This window comes from Pseudophryne corroboree, chromosome 11, assembly GCF_028390025.1.
Source record: "Pseudophryne corroboree isolate aPseCor3 chromosome 11, aPseCor3.hap2, whole genome shotgun sequence".
NCBI lineage: Eukaryota > Metazoa > Chordata > Amphibia > Anura > Myobatrachidae > Pseudophryne > Pseudophryne corroboree.
The window spans coordinates 239094784-239115341 of record NC_086454.1 but is presented as its reverse complement, the minus strand read 5'-3'; the positions used below and the strand labels follow the sequence as shown (position 1 = coordinate 239115341).

Genomic DNA, 20558 nt, shown 5'->3' with positions numbered 1-20558 from the left:
GCAGTTTGGCGAGCGATATGAAGCCCCTTGTGGGCTCGCCATGCTGTGGGCACTGTAACTTGCTGCGCTTGCTACAGGTTCTATTCCCACCCTATGGGTGTCATGGACACCCACAAGTGGGAATAGCCCTGGCGAGGCTGTCGGGATTCTGTGCTCGGGATTCGGACAGGCAGGATCCCAAGAGCCATGATATTAACTGCATTCCATATTATCATAGAGAGTAATAGAGAATAGCAAACAATTGTTTTATCACCATTTCTTCAGCTATTGCAGTGGGCTTATTTTTCAGGTCTTAGATTGTATGATTATCACCTGTTTTATACATCACAAATCTTCCCGCTCATGCAATAGGATCCATATCAAAATCAAGTGGTACTAGGACAACCATCAATCCCAAGAATAATCTGATCAAAATTGACAGGTTCATTGTTAAATACACTGATAAATGACGAAGATGGCCAAACAGAACTTCTGTTGGACAGCTTTAAAAACCAGAACAAATCTAGTTGCTCAGCCAGAGTGCCAATCAGCTTGTCCAATATGGTCGCTTATGTTTATGGTCAATATGGATTGTGATTCAATAGCTCAGCACAAGCAGCAGGATAACATTGCGTGTATTTTCAAATGCCCATGGATGAGTCTAAAAGGTTCTTCAACTCATTCATATAATCAACTTCAAATATAAACAAAGAAGAAAGTTTTGCCATGCTGCTGATATATAGTTATAAGTATTGTATTATGTACGAATGTTAATTTGCATACACTGTATATTTATAAATTTAAAATAAAATGTCACAGTATCAGAAAGCTAATTCTTCAATTGTTAACAATACAATAAGATTTTGAAAAAATATGAGTACCTTAAAGCATTCTTCAGTCCACTGCTGTTTCTGTACAAATAAAGAATGTTTTGAAAAAAAGATTACAAAGGCAATACAAAAGTATTCAATATAATTCTGCACTCTGTAATAAGGTTGCAAAAAGGAAAGTATAAAACACAACTGACAAGTCATACCTTTCAATCTAGATAATGATTATTGCCATAAATAAAATATTTATATGAGCAATGCATAGCGAAGATTAACTTAACTATCATTAGGGCATACAGACTATAATAAATGATTTATCATTGCAAAATAAAAAAAGCTATATAAAAATATATTTAAACAGGGTGAACGCCATCTGTACGAAAACATTGAAAACATTTGTTCCTTTTGATAAAAATGCAAATTCAGAGAGGTTGTTGTATCAACATATAACAGCCTATGTCTGCCACGGTGAATTATCACAGCTGGAATTAAATTGTCTCTTAACAGCTGCTAGCAGCGGACTTTTCATCAATGCTCGATTCAAATGTAGGAAGAAATTCTACAGAATGAAACATTATGTTATCCTTACAGATGGGGTTTTGTGTTCTTTATCACAAATAAATGCTGGGCCCAATGCCAAACATTATTCGATTATCTAAGCAAATCTTGATGGTCATAGAAAAGATGGGACTCAAATGCTAATTTTGCAGCAGCTCTATTGATCAGCCCATCTACTGTACTGTATGTGAACATTTCACTGGTTACAGTATAACAATAGAAGAAAGGCATCTACAATCCTTTCTTACCAAAATGTACCATGTAAACTACCCCTACAGCTACATTCTAAATGAAATGTTGATACTAGATAAAGGGCAATTTAGAATGCCCATTTAGTTTATCGAATGGGTAATTCAGTCACTGTAGACATGTAATTGGACAGGTGCCACAGCTAACAATCAAGAATCACATCATCACCTAACACTTTCATACTGTTCCACTTCCTAGGAACATACTAATGCAGCAGCAGGTACTTTGCGTAGTGAAAAAATACTATATAACAAAGTACAGTGACTCATGCAGAGTGAGCACAATGCTAATTAATGCAGAGTATTTGCATGAAATCACTATGTACATATTTATTTTTTTGTTGCCTAATAGTGAATATGTATTTTGCAAACAAAACATTTTAAAAATGGCATATATGCATTTGGTGCCAACCCACACGTGTACAGATGTCTCCCCAGACCTAGCATCTATACACTATATGGTAGTTTTGCCTCTCCCAGGTGTTTTATTGGATTTGGTATGGAATCTTGATGGTCAGAATACCAGTTGTCAGAATGAGTGGGATCCCGACAACGAAAGTCCCTGCAATTTGTGGTACTTATTTTACAGTTAACCCTAACCCACTGCAGCCTAAATGCAACCCAACCACCCTCCCACAGCCTAACCCTAACAATCCCCTTTGTTAGGCTAACTGTAGACCCCCTCCCCGCACAGCATAACCCTAACTCTCCCATCCCACAGCCTAACCCTAAACCACCCCCTCACCCCAGTCTAACCCTAACCCTCATACTTACCAATTGAAGTTGCTGGCATTCTGTCACCAGTATTGTGAGCATTGTGATTCTGACCATCGGGATGCCAACTGCATCCCATTTCATTTACGCAAATAAAATGCACATTTTGAGTGAGAAAGATGTTTGTTGCAGCCAGAGTCACCCAGGACCAGGCACACTGAGAAAGGCTAATTGCCGCAACTTGCACAACAGTGTAGGCATACACATCTGTATCTTGCTATATTTACAGCTTTGCATATACACTCGATTGTATCTTTTTACAGCATATTTCAAGATGTATAATTTGCTTAAACAAGGCAACAAGTTGCTGGCTTGGGCAAACAAATGAAAGAGAGACAAAGGGTAAATGTTAAAGACATTTCTACCTCCTTCTAAACAACACATACTTCAGACCTCTAAACCTTTATTATCTGAAAAAGGAAATTTAGGACTTGATTCAGAGGTGGGATGCAGGAGTGATCAGTGCCATATCATCAGCAGCTGCGGGAGGAATCTACTGTAAAAAGACACCCATTGCTGGCATTTCAGATGCACTGCCTGCACCCCAAGATGCAGCATTGGATCACCATTGTAACCATCACGTGGGCTACTGGACATCTGTGCAACCGTAAGGTTGTTCCAATTGTCCAGCTGCTGATGATGGTGAAGCTGCATTTGACTATGCAGTTGCTGGCTTGACACACCCCCAGAAATCCAAACAACATGCCAGAGGCAAGAAAAATCAACAGGGAAAATCCGCTCGGTCTACACATAGTACCCCATCTCAATAGAATCTCCGATCCTATTTGTCTGTACCGCCGGTTGCCGACCCCCCTCCTTCTGCGCCTGCTACGGGTATTGTCCAGTCTATGATGGCTTCCTCTCCCACAACCGGGGATCTACGGGCTCAAATGACCCAACTGAGGGGTGAGATTGGGGAAATTCTGACTCATGTCCGCTCCCTTCCTTCCAAACAAGACATGCAAGCCCTTGAATGCCGACACCAGGACTCTAATCAAACCCTGATCTCGTCGGTACAATCTGATATTAAACATCTGGGAACCAGAGTTGTCTCTTTGGAGGAGGAAAGGGACACAGTCGAGGACCAACTTCTCCAGCTTCGGGACACAGTCGCTCAGCAGGGGTCGGACATGGAAATGATGCAGAATAAATTAGACGACCTGGACAACAGAGGCCGTCGGAACAATATTAGAGTCCGGGGCCTTCCTGAAGAGGTACCTCCGTCCGGCCTTGTTGACGCTCTAACCAAAATATTTGGCGAAATCCTGGGCCTGGACCCCTCCGATTTGATTGAATTCGACCGGGCGCATAGAGCCCTTAGGCCAAAAGTTCCGGCTTCTGATCCCCCGAGGGATGTTATCTGTAGACTCCATTATTTCTCACAGAAAGAGGAGATTCTTCGCAAGGTACGAGATTTGGAAGGAGTCGATTTTAATGGTACCCGAATTCAAATTTTTTAAGATCTCTCCTGGCGAACACTCCAACAGCGGAGGTTGCTGAAGCCCTTGACAGAAACACTACGCAAGCATGGCCTGAAGTACAGGTGGGGGGTTCCGTTCTCCCTGCAAGTCTCCCATGCTGGTAGGGTCCTCTTACTCCTATCCCCAGCGGATTTACCTGGATTTTGCTCTGCTTTGGGACTGGGGGATATTTCCCTCCCTGATTGGCGAGCTTTTAATCTCCCCACTCTGGCCTCTGCCAACCCATCCAGAGAGAGGTGGCACAAGGTCCAGAATCCAAAGAGGAAATCCAAAGGCGAGGATCCCCCCCCAATTGCTAGATGCTACCTGATGAGAATCCATCTGAAGGGCCGTGCTGGTCTTTTTCGAGTTCTGATTTTGACGGTCTCTTATGTTGGGTTTGAAATTAGACCCCCCTGTGAGACTCATTTATTTAGTCTCTCTGTTGATTCTGCCTCATGACCTCTGATTTATTGTGAATCTCTCCCCCCCTCCCTTTTCCCCCCTTTTTTTTTTCTTTCCTTCCCCTCTCTCTTCTCTACCCTGTAAGGACCCTTCCAGTTTTTGCTGTTATTACTATTTGTATTGCTATTATTGTTATTCTTCATGTTAATGTTCATGTACTACTCAACCAACACCAGTTATCATCACTGCACATGTTTTATTTAAAATGATTGTTTTTAGGATGGCGGGTCTGCGGCCCGCTACTGTACCCCCTACCGCTATGGTCTTTCTGAGACAGGGGCACCATTATGGTCCCTTTCCTGTCCGGCTGCGGTATCGTACTCCTCGACCTACTCTGGTACGTCGCTCCTTTCCCTTCTGGTTCTTGGACACTTTTCTTTCTTTGTTCTTTTCTTCGCTCTATCCTGCTTTTTCTTTTTCCTCTTCACTTGGTCCACAGCCTGGGATCTCTGAGACCCCCAACCTCCCCGACGTATGGCTTCCACACTTAGGATACTCTCCATAAACGCCATAAATGTCCCTGAGAAGAGGGCCGGTGCTCTCCGTTCATTCCGTGCGGAGAGGGCTGAGATTGTCCTTGTGCAGGAGACCCATTTCCGACGCTCTCCCTCAGCCCCTCATATTAGGAATAGGTTCTTCCCCATCTCGTACTATTGTAATTATTCCCACTCTAAGTCTAAGAGAGTAGCCATCCTTTTTGCTAAACATCTACCCATCACCAATGTAGTGGTCCACAGGTTGGAGGAGGGGAGATGCCTCTTACTTACATGCTCAATTTTTAATACAACTTTTACAATTGTTAACATATATGCTCCCAATCAAGGTCAACCTACCTTCCTCGAGGCTATTCAGGACAGGGTCGACGCGTTGAAACAGGGGATCCTGATTGTAGGGAGTGACTTCAACTGGACCTTTGACCACACCCTAGACACCTCCTCCAGGCCCACGTCAATGCTGCGCCACCTTCACCTGCTGTCCGACGTCTGGCGCATATTCCACCCGTCTGACCGGGACTACACACATTATTCAGTTCCCCATCGCTCATACTCTAGACTGGATTATATTCTTCTTGGCCACAGGCACTTGCCCCTGGCCTGCGATGCCTCCATAGGCCAGATAACATGGTCTGACCACGCTCCAGTTAGACTTGACATTGTCTTCAGACCCTCTCCTGCCCAGCGACGCTCGTGGCGCTTTAACGAGTCTCTATTGCACGATCCGTATTGTAAAGCCCAACTTGAGGACGCCATTGATATGTATATAAAGTGTAACGTCTCTCCTGATGTCTCTGACTTGACGATCTGGGAGGCTCATAAATGCGTAATCCGGGGAAAGTGCATTCAATTGGGCTCCTATCTAAAGAAACAACATTTGGGCCAAATTGAGGGACTCTTACGGCAAATAGGATCCCTAGAAACCACCCATAAGGCAAACCTCTCCCCTGACACTTATGTGGACCTGATCACTGCCCGTTCGTCCCTGAATAAATTACTGTTGGACAAAGTGAAATTCTCCTTTCAGAAGGGTCGTAATCCGTATTACCGATGGGGCAACAAGCCGGGCAAAATGCTTGCCCGGGCTCTACGTACTCAGATGGCGCTCTCGTTCATCCCCTCCATCAAAGATGCCCATGGGCGTTCTCTCCACGACACGGATAAAATTGCGGAGACTTTCTGTTCGTACTACACCTCCCTTTACAATCTCCCCTCTTCCGATTCGACTGGCGTTAGGTCACGCGATGTGGACGCCTACCTCACAAAGATTGGCTTCCCTAAACTCTCTGAGGATGCTGGGTAGGAGTTGGAAAGGCCCTTTACTTCCCAAGAACTTGATGAAGCTATTAAATCTGCTCCTTCTGGGAAGAGTCCGGGCCCTGATGGATTCACCATCACTTACTATAAAGCCTTTAAGGATAAATTGTTCCCCCTCCTCTTGGACACGTGTAACACAGTTTCCGATATTAATCCTCTCTCTAAGCAGTCTCTTGAGGCCCACATCGCAATCATCCCTAAGGAAGGCAAAGACCCATCCCTGTGTCCCAGCTACCGGCCTATATCCCTTCTCAATGTTGACGTCAAACTCTTCGCCAAACTCCTAGCTAATAGGCTCAGGTCCCTCCTACCCTACCTTATACATAGCGACCAAGTGAGGTTTGTCCCTGGTCGAGAAGCGAAGGACAATATGTCTAAGATCATTGCTCTTATACACTATGTCTCCCTACAGGTTACCCCGGCAATCCTACTATCCACTGACGCTGAAAAAGCGTTCGACAGAATTGACTGGGGTTTTATGGCTGGGGTGTTGAGGCACATGGGACTGGGTCCGACCTGCTTACATCGCGTTCCGGCCCTTTACACCTCCCCTTCGGCTAGAATTGTGATTAACGGTTCGTTATCCGGATCGTTCGATATTAATAATGGGACTCGGTAGGGCTGTCCTCTGTCCCCCATGATTTTTATTCTCTGTATGGAGGCCCTAACTAGGGCAATCAGGTTGAATCCAAATATTTCTGGGATCAGGCTTCAAGACACTGACTATAAGCTTGCCCTCTTCGCTGATGATCTACTGGCTACAATCACGCATCCTATAGTTTCCTTACCTAACCTAATGGCCGAGTTCAGGCTCTTTGGCGAGCTCTCTAACTTTAAAATTAATTACTCAAAATCTGTGGTCCTGAATCTTACTGCTCCGCCTACCATGGAATCTGGTCTTACAGCGGCACTTCCCTTCACCTGGCACACCTCTCAATTGAAATACTGAGGGGCTACTATTACCAGGGATCTTTTACGTCTCTTCGGCTCCAATTTTACTCCTCTCCTAACTAAGATTCGTGCAGACCTCCAGTCCTGGACTTCCAAGTCTTTCTCTTGGTTAGGCAGTTTGGGTGTTCTCAAGATAAATTCCCTCCCTAAAATCTTATATCTATTGCAGACCCTACCGATTTTGATCCCTGCCACCTCCAACAGATTCTTTGGTGGTCTAAAGCAGCTCCATCGAAACAGTGGGTGCAGATTGAGAGCCAGGTGCTCCCCTTGCCTATTGCCGTTGTTCAATGGTTGCACGCCCTCCCTGCCATTTCTCACCCCACTGTGGGCCCCACTTTGGCGTGTTGGAAGGCAGTTAGAAAATCCCCCTCTGTTTCCTCACCGACTTCCTCCTACATGTCTTTCTTATTTAATGAACGATTTCCCCCGGGAATGGACGCACGGGCCTTCCAGCACTGGTTTGATTTAGGACTCTGTAGGGTCGGGCAGCTGGTGGATGGGGGTGGGGTTGTCTCCTTTTCGGATTTGCAGGTGAAATGGCACTTACCACCTAGAGATTTTTGGCGCTACCAGCAAGTCAGCCACTTTTTGGTTTCCCAAGGTTACCCTGGATGGGGGCCCTCGGCCCTCACACCATTCGAACGCCTCTGCGATGGCTTGTCACCCCCGTCTCACTCTATCTCCTTGATATACAACTTGCTTCTGGCAGACTCTAGCTCAGCTCTCCCATCCTATACTGTGACGTGGGACAAAAACCTCGGCCGGGAGCTTGGGGGTGGTGTCTGGGAGAAAATATTCAAACTGGCCCATGCTTGCTCCCCTAGCACACTGGTGGTAGAGACCCAGTACAAATTGATCTCTCGATGGTACAGATGCCCTGACATTTTCTCTAAAATGGGTCTTGGTCTCCCCGACACCTGTTGGCGCTGCTCCTCTGGCCCAGGGAACCCGCTTCATATATGGTGGTCATGCCCCTTGCTTCAGCCCTATTGGAAGGAGATATTTTCACTTACTGCTGATATTACGGGGGAAGCGGTACAGACAGATCCTCTGTTTTGGCTGTTCCACTACTCGTCCAGACCTGTCTCGAGCTACAAACACTCCCTGTTATGCCATCTTAACAATGCCGCCAAAGCGGTGATTCCTGTCCGTTGGCGATCCTCCTCCCCTCCAACTGTTAGGGACTGGTTGACTGGAGTAGACCTATATATGGACTTAGATGATATAATGACGTCCGCTGATGGGGACTACTCGTCCTTCAGGGACACGTGGGCTCGTTGGCTACTTTTCAAATATTCCCCAACCTTTAGGTCCATCCTTGCTTCCAGCTCTTACACGTCCTCTTAGATGCTTTTCTACCTCAACGTATTGCTTTCCATTCTGTGGCAAGCAGGATGTCCGCGCTTGGACCAGGTGAATCTGAATCTGAATTTGATTCTGCTTCTGATGCTCCTTCTTATCCTTTCCCTTTTCTTCTTCTTCTCTGTTTCTCTCTGTATCTTTTCTTTCCTCCTCTTCTTTATTGAGTTCTTTGTTTTGGATTAATACGATCAACATGATGTGTCTGCTATCAAACTGTATTTATCCAAGTGCTGTGCTGTTATATAACTTTGATATAGGTTTTTCTGCTATTAGCCACGGGAGCTAAACAGACCTCCAGTTGTACTACGACAATACTCTTTATTACGATTGTCTGTATGTTACCGTTTGTTGTTGCTATGGTTTTTTTTAATAAACAGATTTTGCACTAAAAACCTTATCTTATCTTGGATGCCCACCAATATCACCAGCTTCAGATATAAGAAAGTGCTGAAACCATAGAATTTTAAAATCCATATGTTTCTAATTGTCTTGTTCATAGTGCTTGATTTCCCATTAGGCAAGCACCTTCTCCATTGGCATGCTACGAGCGTAACTGCCTTATGGCCGGCTAAATTGAGTGGTAATGTAGTATTGTCAGGTTATTTTCTTTCTCATTAAAGTCTTTATTTTGTGCTCCATGAAACACATTCAGATGCAGAGTTTCAATCTTATTTATCCCCTGTCTGCTAAATTATCTAAGCAAACAGATGTATATGAGAAGAGATAAAAATACACCTACCTCATTTGCAGCAAGAAATGCATTATTGGCTTCTGCCATATTCATGTAGTTGTTATTATTTCCAAACTGAAAAAGAAAATGGTGGGGGGGGGGGAGAAAACTGTTTTGCTTAGCAAATCCTGAGTTTGATATATTTCAGCTCATAATGATCCAAACAAGTAATAACAAACATTTCTATTCATCCATCATATCTTGGAAGATAATTGTTGTTTCTCAGAAAACGTAAATGCAAAAGCGTGCAGGCAGCAAGTCATTCTGCATTAGAAATTTAATTACCATGTTCCACTCCAACAAAATACTATTTTATGCTTAAAATACTGTGGCTAAAGAGTATCCACTGAGTTACAATCACAGAAGAATATATGTTCAAAAGAATATAGCAGTTATTATGTAAATTACATTTCACTCAATAAAAATATATTGTACACAGAAAATGGTTGTTTACCTTCACCCTTTATGCCATGCCTCTTAATGCCACCTGGTATAAGATAGTCTATCAACTAAATGCAATGATACTTTTAATAAATACCCTAAAATTTGTATTTTGTTATTTTATGGATCATGATGTCGATTGCAAGTGACATAAATTAAAAAAGAACACCACATGACTGGGAAGTATGGTTGGCACAGTAGTTAAGTTTTACTGCCACACAGCACTGATGTCATGAGTTTAATTACTGACTAAAGGCATACATCCTAACTGTCCCAATTTTCATGGGACAGTCCCATTGTTTGATCATTGTCTCACTGTCCCACCCATGTGCTGCAGTGTCCCGTGGTGGGGAGGCAGTTGGGAGGGCCCCTGTAACTTGCTGATCTGTGATTGGTTTCCACCTATACGCTAGAAATATGCTGGTAGGTGTAATCTCAACTGGGGGAGGGATTGAAGTGAATGATTGAAATAATCTCTGTAAAGTGCTGCTGAATGTGTGCAACTTTTTGCCATCTGTTATGATATGAAAGAAATATACAGTAATATCAAGTGTTGGACTAGCCTACAGGTGTATAGAGGAAATCCCTGGTGCCACTATCTGAGTGCCCCACTCCTTTCTCTAGGGGTCAGGTTCCATCCTGTGCACTCAAATTATACATTGTTACTCTACTAGAGGGTCGGTAACTTGGTGGAGCAGGACCATGAATAAACTTGGGTGCTTGGGTCGTTTATATGTAAAGTACACCATGATTAGGCCCCTGTAAATCAAAGCAGGCAGTTTTGATATACACATGTTCCCTCTTTTATAAAGAGGCATTGTTCTTCACAGGCTAAGTCCTTTCTAATGGTTGTCTAAATCAATCTGTGCCTTCTCTCCACTCCCCCTCTGGTGACTGGCAACACCCTTTAAATTACCACTGTATTCATCAGTAGGCCTTACATGCACCAGTCGGACACTGGTAAATTAAGTTATGTGGGCTACAGTATCTTTTTTCATTTAGAAGTGGTGGCAAACACCAGTCACTGAGCGCTAATAATGCCTCTTATTTAATAACGTTTTTATTGTTCCCAATCAGTTTATCACATCAATAATGGAGGTAGGTTAGCAAACCCTGTACAATTGCCATCTCAAAATATTTGTGATGGTAAATACAATTAAAATATACCTATAGAAGTAATTAAGATAAAGACATATTATAATCTATTACAAACCAAATTCTATTTTTTCTTTTATTAATTTATTTGCAATTTATTCAACCAAAGTACACTGCATTTGTGTGAGTTCCTGTCAGAAAATGAATTGGAATGTATAGCATTGGTAGAACATGCAACAAAATGTTACAGCAATAATTAAAATGCATTAAGATTTCCAACTCACTGAAATCTATACAATTGATTGTATAATTTCAGTCCTTTAATTTGCATGTCTGCAAAATCCCCCCAAAATATCGGTACAACTCACAATAATTACATTATAATGTGGACGCACCTTTTGAAAATGTATTTCAAATTTCTCCTCCTTAAAGTCAAGTAGTCTAAACATTTACAATGTATACAACTGTGTTCAAGGATTTTTATTTGATTATTATGGTCAGCTATGAAGCCTCCAGGCCACCACCCTTCAAACACACCCACCACCTCTGTGAATTTACTTTGCCTTGCCTCTTCTGTCTGTTACCTTTGGTTTTAGCCTTTCCTCTTCCGATAGGACTATAGGACTTCTCTTGGGACAGGGTCGGACTGGCCCATAGGTGCACAGGGGAAACCCACAGTGGGCCCCACTACCGGAGGGCCCACCCCCTCCTCTAGGGAACAGTGCACAGCCTCGAACCTGATCACAATGCACACTCTGGAACCATAGTCCTGTGCATGTTACATTATATTGCACAGGACTATGGTGTATTTCAAGACTCTGTGGAGGCTGGCCACACCCATAAGTATGGGCCTCTGTCAGTGCATTTTCTGGTGGGGCCTTCCTACCCCAGTCCGACACTGTCTTGGGACACTACAGTACCTACCTAAGGATTTCCCTGCTATGTGTAATCACTCTCCCAACATTCTTCAAGTCTTTAAATAATCTCAAAAATCCCACCTTGTTACTAGAGAGCCTACCCTATTCCCACCTTTACTATTTACACTAGTATAACCTTGCTACTCTCCAAATCTGAACTGAGCCAAATGCCTTCCTCTTCTAAATTTTCATGAGCAGTGCCCTTATCCCTACCTTTTATTTTGAAGTGTGTATTTATTTTGTCTACCTTGTATGTCCCTATTTTATTTTATATGTTTTCTTCATTGTCCGGGAATGGCACATTACAAAACCAACAATAACAATAATAATAATTATAATAATAATAAAAGAATATAGATGGGTATACTTCATCACAACTTAATGGCAGACCCACTGTCGCGTCAACAGGGTGGCCGATCCAGGTAACTTATCAATAGGCTGCTCGATGTGTCGATCTCACATCACAGCCAGGTTGGCAATTGAATTTGCCTGCCCAGCTGTGACATCAGCCCCACAGCGAGTGTACGGGTGGTCGACAGACCGCCCTTACACACAGACAGATGTGCTGATATATCTGTATATCAGCCTTTGGCTGTGCTGAACTGGTGCAATGTGTCTGTTAATTACGTCAATCAGACATATAATTTGCCTACACCCGCTGACCCATCAGCGATATATCGCCTGCTTGCTCGAATGGCCGGTATATCACCTAGTGTGTACTCTGCATTGAATCAAAACCTTATACTCATGATGAACTCTAACAAAAATAAACTTTTGATCATTGTGTCATCATTCCAGATTTCTATCCATTTCATCTAGTTATCTATGAATAATTCAAGCATCCATTGCCTGTGTCTTGGCTTTGTATTTCATTATAGCATATAATACAAAAAAAAATTGGCGATGAGCTACTGGAACTCTATTCAATCTTTTATTAAACAAGAATGAATAGTGCATCAAAAAAATAATAAGTTCAAGTTAACAAGAGAAGGATAATATCACTTTTCACAGACATCAGAAAACAGACCGCACAGTTCTAAACCTTCTGTGTCTGTTCAGCTACATAAACTTTTAAATGCTTTTCTTCTATCCAAATTGTTCTGTTTCTTCCTTTGTAGTGAAGTATATTATCATGAATTAAAAAACAGTCATAAAAAAATTGCTTTGCGTGGTATACAGTATTTTGTATTGCATGTATAAAGTTGTGCATATACTAATTTCTAGCATAATTTCTTTTTTTCATAATTTTGAAATGCATCAAAGCATTATTGGATACTCTGCTTGCACAATACATAATTTTTTATTTATTTTTTATTACATTAATACATTTTATAAATCTGTAATCACTGAAACTGGCACCCCCTCTGAAACCCCCTACAGTACATATTAATAGAAACCAACAGTTGTACTTTTATGTCTGTATTTTTTGAATTGCTAAATTAATGGAGTTCATAGTGATGCAATAATTGAGGCTCACTGTTGTAAGCAATTGCAACTGGAAATAAGACTTGATGTCCTGAAGTGATGCCACAAAACCAATTAGACATGATGTTGATAGTTACAATAATTAAAATAATGATGCAAGTAATTAGTTGACTGACAACAGACATCTGTATCCACTGATAGACCTTAAGTAGATGCTTGCTTGCAATAGGCAACATTTCATCATTAAAAAAACACGCAAATCACCTGTTCTCTAGCAGGAATCATTTTTGGACTCCATAATTATAGGTAATTAGAACTGTATTTGGTGGGTGTCTAGAATGCATTACCCCACAGTATCTGCAGCAGAGGACAAACTAATATTAGGCAGCTAAAAAAATGTAAAAAAAAAAAGTTTCATATATGAAGCATGGATGTATAATATATTTTACAGATCTCTCTGATTTCCCAAAATAAGCCAGCAAACCGACCAAAACCACAGCTTTTGGTAGTGTGCAATGAAATCTGATATACAGAAGGACACAAGGATCAAATGATCAATCAGAATATGTTGTGTGACTTCACTGGCCACTCCCTAGGAAAGTAGCCAGCCAACCAAAAATAAATTAAAATATTAGGTTTTTACTAGAGATGAGTGGGTCCAGTTTCCAGGAAACTGAACCCACCCAAACTTAGGGGTTCCAAGCAGATCTGAATCCCGGCTTGGGTCTTCCCACTAGGATCGGATCTGAAAAAAAGGCATAATTTCCTTTTCCTAGCACTGGATCTTGCATTTTGGTCTGGAAAGCTGTCTCAGTTCTGTCTGTCTGATCCAATCGGCAGCTGCTACCATAGTAATAGGTTGCTGGTTAGCTGAGAATTGCGGTCTCTCAGCTAACCAGTGGCCTGTTAAAATGGTAGCAGTTCCTAAATGGATCAGACAGGAAGATGTGGAGAGAAGCACAAAGGGTACCAGTCAGTGCAGAAGCAATGTGTGTACATACATTGCTTCATACATGTGCAACAGCCTGGAGCCCATCTACGAGTCCCTCAAGGAGAACATGGCCCGGCTCTGCTTCGGGGTGGATCTGGGTAACGGAAACCCCAGCAGCAGCAGTGGATCCTACAATGAGTACAATGATGATGACGACTATGTGGATGAACACAGTTAATCGACGTGTGTGGTAGGACCCACAGCTCACCGATAAAAGAAAATTTCTTTGTTTGGAGCACTCTTTTTAGATAATATATATGTGATGATGAAATGTTTGTTTAAAATGTAACCTTTATTCTTCAACATTAGACTATAAAATACATGAGGTAATACAATTCAAATAATATTTAAAGAATTCCCCTAGAAATATAGTGTTGGACGTAGAATTTGTCCTTGTGGCAAAAATTAATCAAAAATCATATGTAATCATAAAACTTGAGCATATAATTCATACACAGCTCAAAGGACAGTCATCTGTCTAAGTTCCAGCAGGCGGCATACATAATACATTGTATGTCATCAGATCGTGTGGCTGAATAAAGTTTGCACATGAAACTAACATATCCTCCTAAATCCCAGTTTAAATAACAAAAATCTAATAATTACATCGGCATGACTCCTCTGTTGTATCTCCAGTAAGAATAATATAAAATTCAAGTAATGGGTGGCTACCCAGCCATATGGCTAAGCATATCATAAACAATGTAATTCAAAATAAACATAGCAGAGTATTCCATGGGCAAAGCAGTTCAAAAATAACATTATAACAACCTCAAAGTATGTATCTAAATGTTGGTGTCACAAGGTATCACACAAGGTTACTAAGTAGGATCCCTGGAATGATTAGGTTGTATATAATAGAAGTGACTGTTGTTATTGTGCAGAAGCAAGCAACAAATTGCATAAGTCACACCAGATCCAACAAAAATAACCTTTGTGTGTAGTATGTGGTCAGAATATAAATGCCCTATGAGTAGCCACTCAAGATCATAGAAAATAAACCATACCAAATATATGTCACTCTGCGCCTTTGAGTGCATACAGGATTGTAACCATAAACAATAATTTTTTTCAAAAACCACAAATTGTATAGAAGAATAGAATTAGAAATTCTTTTATACAATTTGTGGTTTTTGAAAAAAATTATTGTTTATGGTTACAATCCTGTATGCACTCAAAGGCGCAGAGTGACATATATTTGGTATGGTTTATTTTCTATGATCTTGAGTGGCTACTCATAGGGCATTTATATTCTGACCACATACTACACACAAAGGTTATTTTTGTTGGATCTGGTGTGACTTATGCAATTTGTTGCTTGCTTCTGCACAATAACAACAGTCACTTCTATTATATACAACCTAATCATTCCAGGGATCCTACTTAGTAACCTTGTGTGATACCTTGTGACACCAACATTTAGATACATACTTTGAGGTTGTTATAATGTTATTTTTGAACTGCTTTGCCCATGGAATACTCTGCTATGTTTATTTTGAATTACATTGTTTATGATATGCTTAGCCATATGGCTGGGTAGCCACCCATTACTTGAATTTTATATTATTCTTACTGGAGATACAACAGAGGAGTCGTGCCGATGTAATTATTAGATTTTTGTTATTTAAACTGGGATTTAGGAGGATATGTTAGTTTCATGTGCAAACTTTCTTCAGCCACAGGATCTGATGACCTACAATGTATTATGTATGCCGCCTGCTGGAACTTAGACAGATGACTGTCCTTTGAGCTGTGCATGAATTATATGCTCAAGTTTTATGATTACATATGATTTTTGATAAATTTTTGCCACAAGGACGAATTCTACGTCCAACACTATATTTCTAGGGGAATTCTTTAAATATTTTTTGAATTGTATTACCCCATGTATTTTATAGTCTAATGTTGAAGAATAAATATTACGTTTTAAACAAACATTTCATCATCACATATATATTATCTAAAAAGAGTGCTCCAAACAAAGGAATTTTCTTTTATCGGTGAGCTGTGGGTCCTACCACACACGTCGATTAACTGTGTACTTGTTACATTATTCCTGGAGCACCTCCAACATAACGGATAGCTATCCATTGGGGTCTATTTTGTATTAGTTGGTTTTTTCTAATTAATTTCTATATTTTAGTCTGGTGCGGGATAATCTCTAGTTTATTGACTATGTGGATGACTCAGACAGCTCTTATGAGGAGGGCCAGCTGAAGGTACACCCCAATAATGGCAACACAGGAGTGCCCAGACTCTCACTGCCTTTATGGACATGTTCTGTGCTCATGCTACTTGTGTTGCTGAAGGTGATACATCAGCACATCCTGCCCATATTGTATATAAATATTATTAATGAAAATGCCTGTAGGGCGCCTTACACTTACTAGACCTCTGGTGCTACCTAGTCCCAGCTACCATGCTGCCTCATGTGCCCCTTGTGCTAAGTAACTGTTCCACAGTCAGACAGGGATATCATGTAAGGTAAATCATTGTGAATGCTGGGATCGCCCTGCAGCATTATCCTTGCACAGTTACACTCGCTGCAATATCCTATTACACCTGTAAAGGAAAAATTACCAACGTAATAGGCCCGGCGCTACAAAATGAGATGCTTAACCTAAAGCAGCTGTTTAAGGGATATTTAACCCCTGAGGGAACAGTTGTGGAAGGATAATGTACAGCGCTATGAACTGGATATAATAAATACACGTTTTATTATAAGAAGAGTTGTTGCAACAAATCATAAATACTAATGGAATTTATAATACATTAAAATTTATCAATATAAAACAAATAGGGCAGGCTCAACACAGCAATTTATATAGTATATTACCACATGTAGAAGCATCATATGATCTCTTATTTATAGTCCATGGAAGAAATGCCACAGTCCAAGGGGTGCAATAAACACTCGCCTGATGTTTTTAGTCCTTAGGTAGTAAGATGAACAGACCTTTGATGCTTGATTCCGGACACATAGGTCCTATTGAAAGCTTGGTCCTGTACTCCTTATTCGGACGGCAGCGAATTCCCCGTTTATGATGGTAAGTGGACTTCTAGGCGTATTCCAGGATATCTATGAGATCTGTGGTAGAGGGCTTCTTAAAACCAATGCATTTCGCTGTGTCAACAGCTTTGTTAAGCATTAAAGGTCTGTACTTATGATTTGTTGCAACAACTCTTCTTATAATAAAACGTGTATTTTTATATCCACCTATTACACCTGTGCCTTATGTCACACTAACCAATGTAAGAGGGTGTGTGGCATTGCCTTACTAACTCCCTCAGTAGCCTATATTGCCCTTCATTGTCCCCTTTTCTCTCTCTCTGTCAATTGTTTCTGTTGGTATACACATCATATCCCCTGAAATAAAGTGAGCAGAGGCAATTCTCCTACTTATTATAGACTGTGTATAGTGAGAATTATGCAACAACTGTCCCTCTAGGACAACCTATGCAATTTATTAGTGCACAACAGCAGCCCCCACATGCGCTGGCTGGCTAGGGTACTGGAGTCGGTCATTGAGGAACAATGGTGGTTATCATCAGAATGCTTTCGGCAATCTAGTGGCCAAAAGTGCGCAAAACACTTGAACTACCCCGATAGAGGTGAGGAGCAGCATTAGCCTTTTATTATATAGGATATGTGCTGGCTGGTTCTCCCAGGTATCTGCAGCACTGTGTCTATCAGTCGTCATATGTCACCCAGGACTCGGCATAAGGATTTAAACTCCTAAGCATGCCCCTAAACTCCTGTAAAACTAGCCAATGGGAGGGCTGGCTTATTAGGTGTGAAGAATTATGCCGAGTCCTGGGTGCCATACGGCACCTGATAGACACAGCGCTGACAATCTCTGGGGGAACAAGCCAGCACATACATTCCATACATCATAACATATATGTTTATATGTATGCTAAGCGGTTCACCCCTGCATTATGGGGTCAGTGCTACAGCAACAGCTGGACATAAGGCTTTATCATTTAATGGGAGAAAAACATTAATACTTGTTAACTGTGTGGTAATAAACAGAATAACCGGCACAGATATGAAGATGTAATCAAAGATGTCAATATTGGTCTTTATATGCAGCATTAACTGTAAACCATTAATTTTCATGTACCAATAACATTTACTTACCTGTGGCTAATGATCACATTCTGTGTCCATATGTCCTGCTTTTCTCATGATAGAATGCTTATTATACCAAATTCCTGTCTTTAGATGATATGTATTATCAATATTAATTGGATTAGCCACTTATATCTATTTTGCAGCATGTGTCACCCTACAGCAAACTATGCCTGACTCTCTACAGAACCGTCCCTGTGTTTTGCTTAAAAAATACAGGTGCACTACCCATGCAATATAAACATAGATACAACAATAAAAACAATTTAAGGTTAAACTCTCTAACATCATCTGTAAGAATGTCTGAAAAACTGAATTAAAAGAGCTATTATCTCAAGGGCCCAAACAATTCAGAAAACAAATTAGTCTTTCAGTGAAATAAGAACTGGGTTAGGAATCCTCTTCTGAACCGTTAGCATGCGAATGTAATTACTGAAGAAACTACTGCTAATCAGCTGCGAACTGTATCCATTAATTAGTATTGGCCCTGGAGAAATTAGGAAAATTGGTAACAATGTTAACACTGCAATATACCAATGAGGGACAGAAGGCCCTCAGCATTTAGACTAGCAGGTGGTTTCAATGGTCCGTCTAATTTGAAAAGCATCCACCTGAAGTACGGCACCATATCTTCTGTATCTTTATCAGACTATAATTAATAGCTTATAATTTAGAAACAGTGTGATCAACTGGGAACATACATATGTATCTTATGACTTCCTGGCAGGGACTCTGTTTTACTTAAAAATAATATTGTGGTTGTCCCAGGGATGATTAAAGTGGAGTCACACAAGACATAAGCTTTGCTGGAATGTAAGCAGATCCTCCTCCTTAGGAGGTAGGGGCTCTCAGCTGTTAAGAAAATAAAATGCCCATATTTTCTGCATGTGGTTTTGTTTTAATTTCCTAGCAGTTCAGTCAATGTACATACTTATTGGTGGAGATTCTTTTTTGGCAGTTATGTTTTGAAATTATAATCTCTATTCTGTCTACAGATTCTATAAACATTCTGTTATAATTCCAGACAATTTTTTAAAGGGCACAGTGGAAGTTCTTTGTAGTGCTAGTTGACTAGATGACATGGTGAAGATGACTGGCTGTAGTAAGAAGACCGCCAAAGACTTCAGGAGTTTCATGAGAGTGAAGTGCTATATACATGTTATTATAGAACGTGTATATAAAATGGATAAAAAAAAATATAATGGGTGTATCATAGAAATTTAGCCCCTAAAGGAAAAAAATAATGATAATCCAGTGTTTCTGTTACTATAAGCCAACTGAAACCAAAATAATTAATTTTAATTTGGGGTCATTTATACCAGGTATGAATATTTCAATATAGGTCTGTGTCAAGTAAATTCAACATTGATTTTTTAAATTCATATTCTTCGAAAAATTGATTTATATATATATTACTTGTATCTACACTGTACACTCCATTATAGTGAATCATTCCAACTGTAACCTCATCTATAATATACTGTACAGCTCAATTAGAGCATAAATCATTTTGTGTATAACGAATGATTTGTTAATTTATCAGCAATAATAGGGCTAATAATATTTTCACTGAATAAGGTATTTACTAAAATAAACAGAGCATAGCATGTTGGAATATATGCCTGTTGCTTCTGTGATTACTGGAATAGGAGGGAGGGGGCTATGGCTGTACTGCAGCAGGAAGTCCAGAGCAGACTGTGGGTAATCACACACAGTCTGATTAGCCATGAAGAGTTGCCCACAACTGCCATGAGCTCCTAGAGCAAAGGTTCTCAAATGCAGTCCTCAAGGCTCCCCAATGGTCCAGGTTTTAAATTTATCCATGCTTGGCCACAGGTGACTTAATTAGCACTTCAGACATTTTGATTTAACCATCTGTGCTGAGCCATAGATATACCTAAAATCTGGACTGCTGGGATGCCTTGAGGGACGTGTTTGAGATCCTCTGTCCTAGAGGATTGATTGCCTCCTTGCAGCCCCTTTCTGTAGCCCAGGAAGAGGAGGCTGAGGGACTTTTGCAATGGCAACTGAGGAGTCAGCCAGGTGGGATGTGCCCAGCAGTAGACAAAAATTTAGCTTCCAGCAGCCACCAGCAGACTTCTCTGACACAGTTGCATCAGATACTACTGTGTCAGGGAAAGTCTAGCTTGAGATATTGTGTCAACTGTCCCCTTCTCTACCACTGGTGACCCCAACCAAGAGGAAAGTTCTGTGGCTATCATATTGAAGAGACCAGTTATCTGTTGCAACCCCAATGCAGAAATCCTTACATACATTACGAGTTTATATATCTTTTGTGAAGTAAAACATTAAAAAGAGAATTAAAATCGATAAATGAAAACAAAACAAAGGCAGATTATGTTCTGAACTTTTCCTTTGTCATTTT

The 20558-nt window shown here is 40.9% G+C and overlaps 1 protein-coding gene across 1 annotated transcript in view; it reads right to left on the bottom strand.

The window, feature by feature from the left end:
• The window catches only part of TOX3 (TOX high mobility group box family member 3), a 148943-nt gene that overhangs the window by 43668 nt on the left and 84717 nt on the right, over nucleotides 1–20558 (bottom strand). Inside the window, exons 2-3 of the mRNA XM_063945310.1 lie at nucleotides 9181–9246; nucleotides 861–890 (exon numbers count right to left, since the gene is read on the bottom strand). Of these exons, the coding sequence (XP_063801380.1) occupies nucleotides 861–890; nucleotides 9181–9246 (96 nt within the window). The remainder of the gene's footprint in view (nucleotides 1–860; nucleotides 891–9180; nucleotides 9247–20558) is intronic.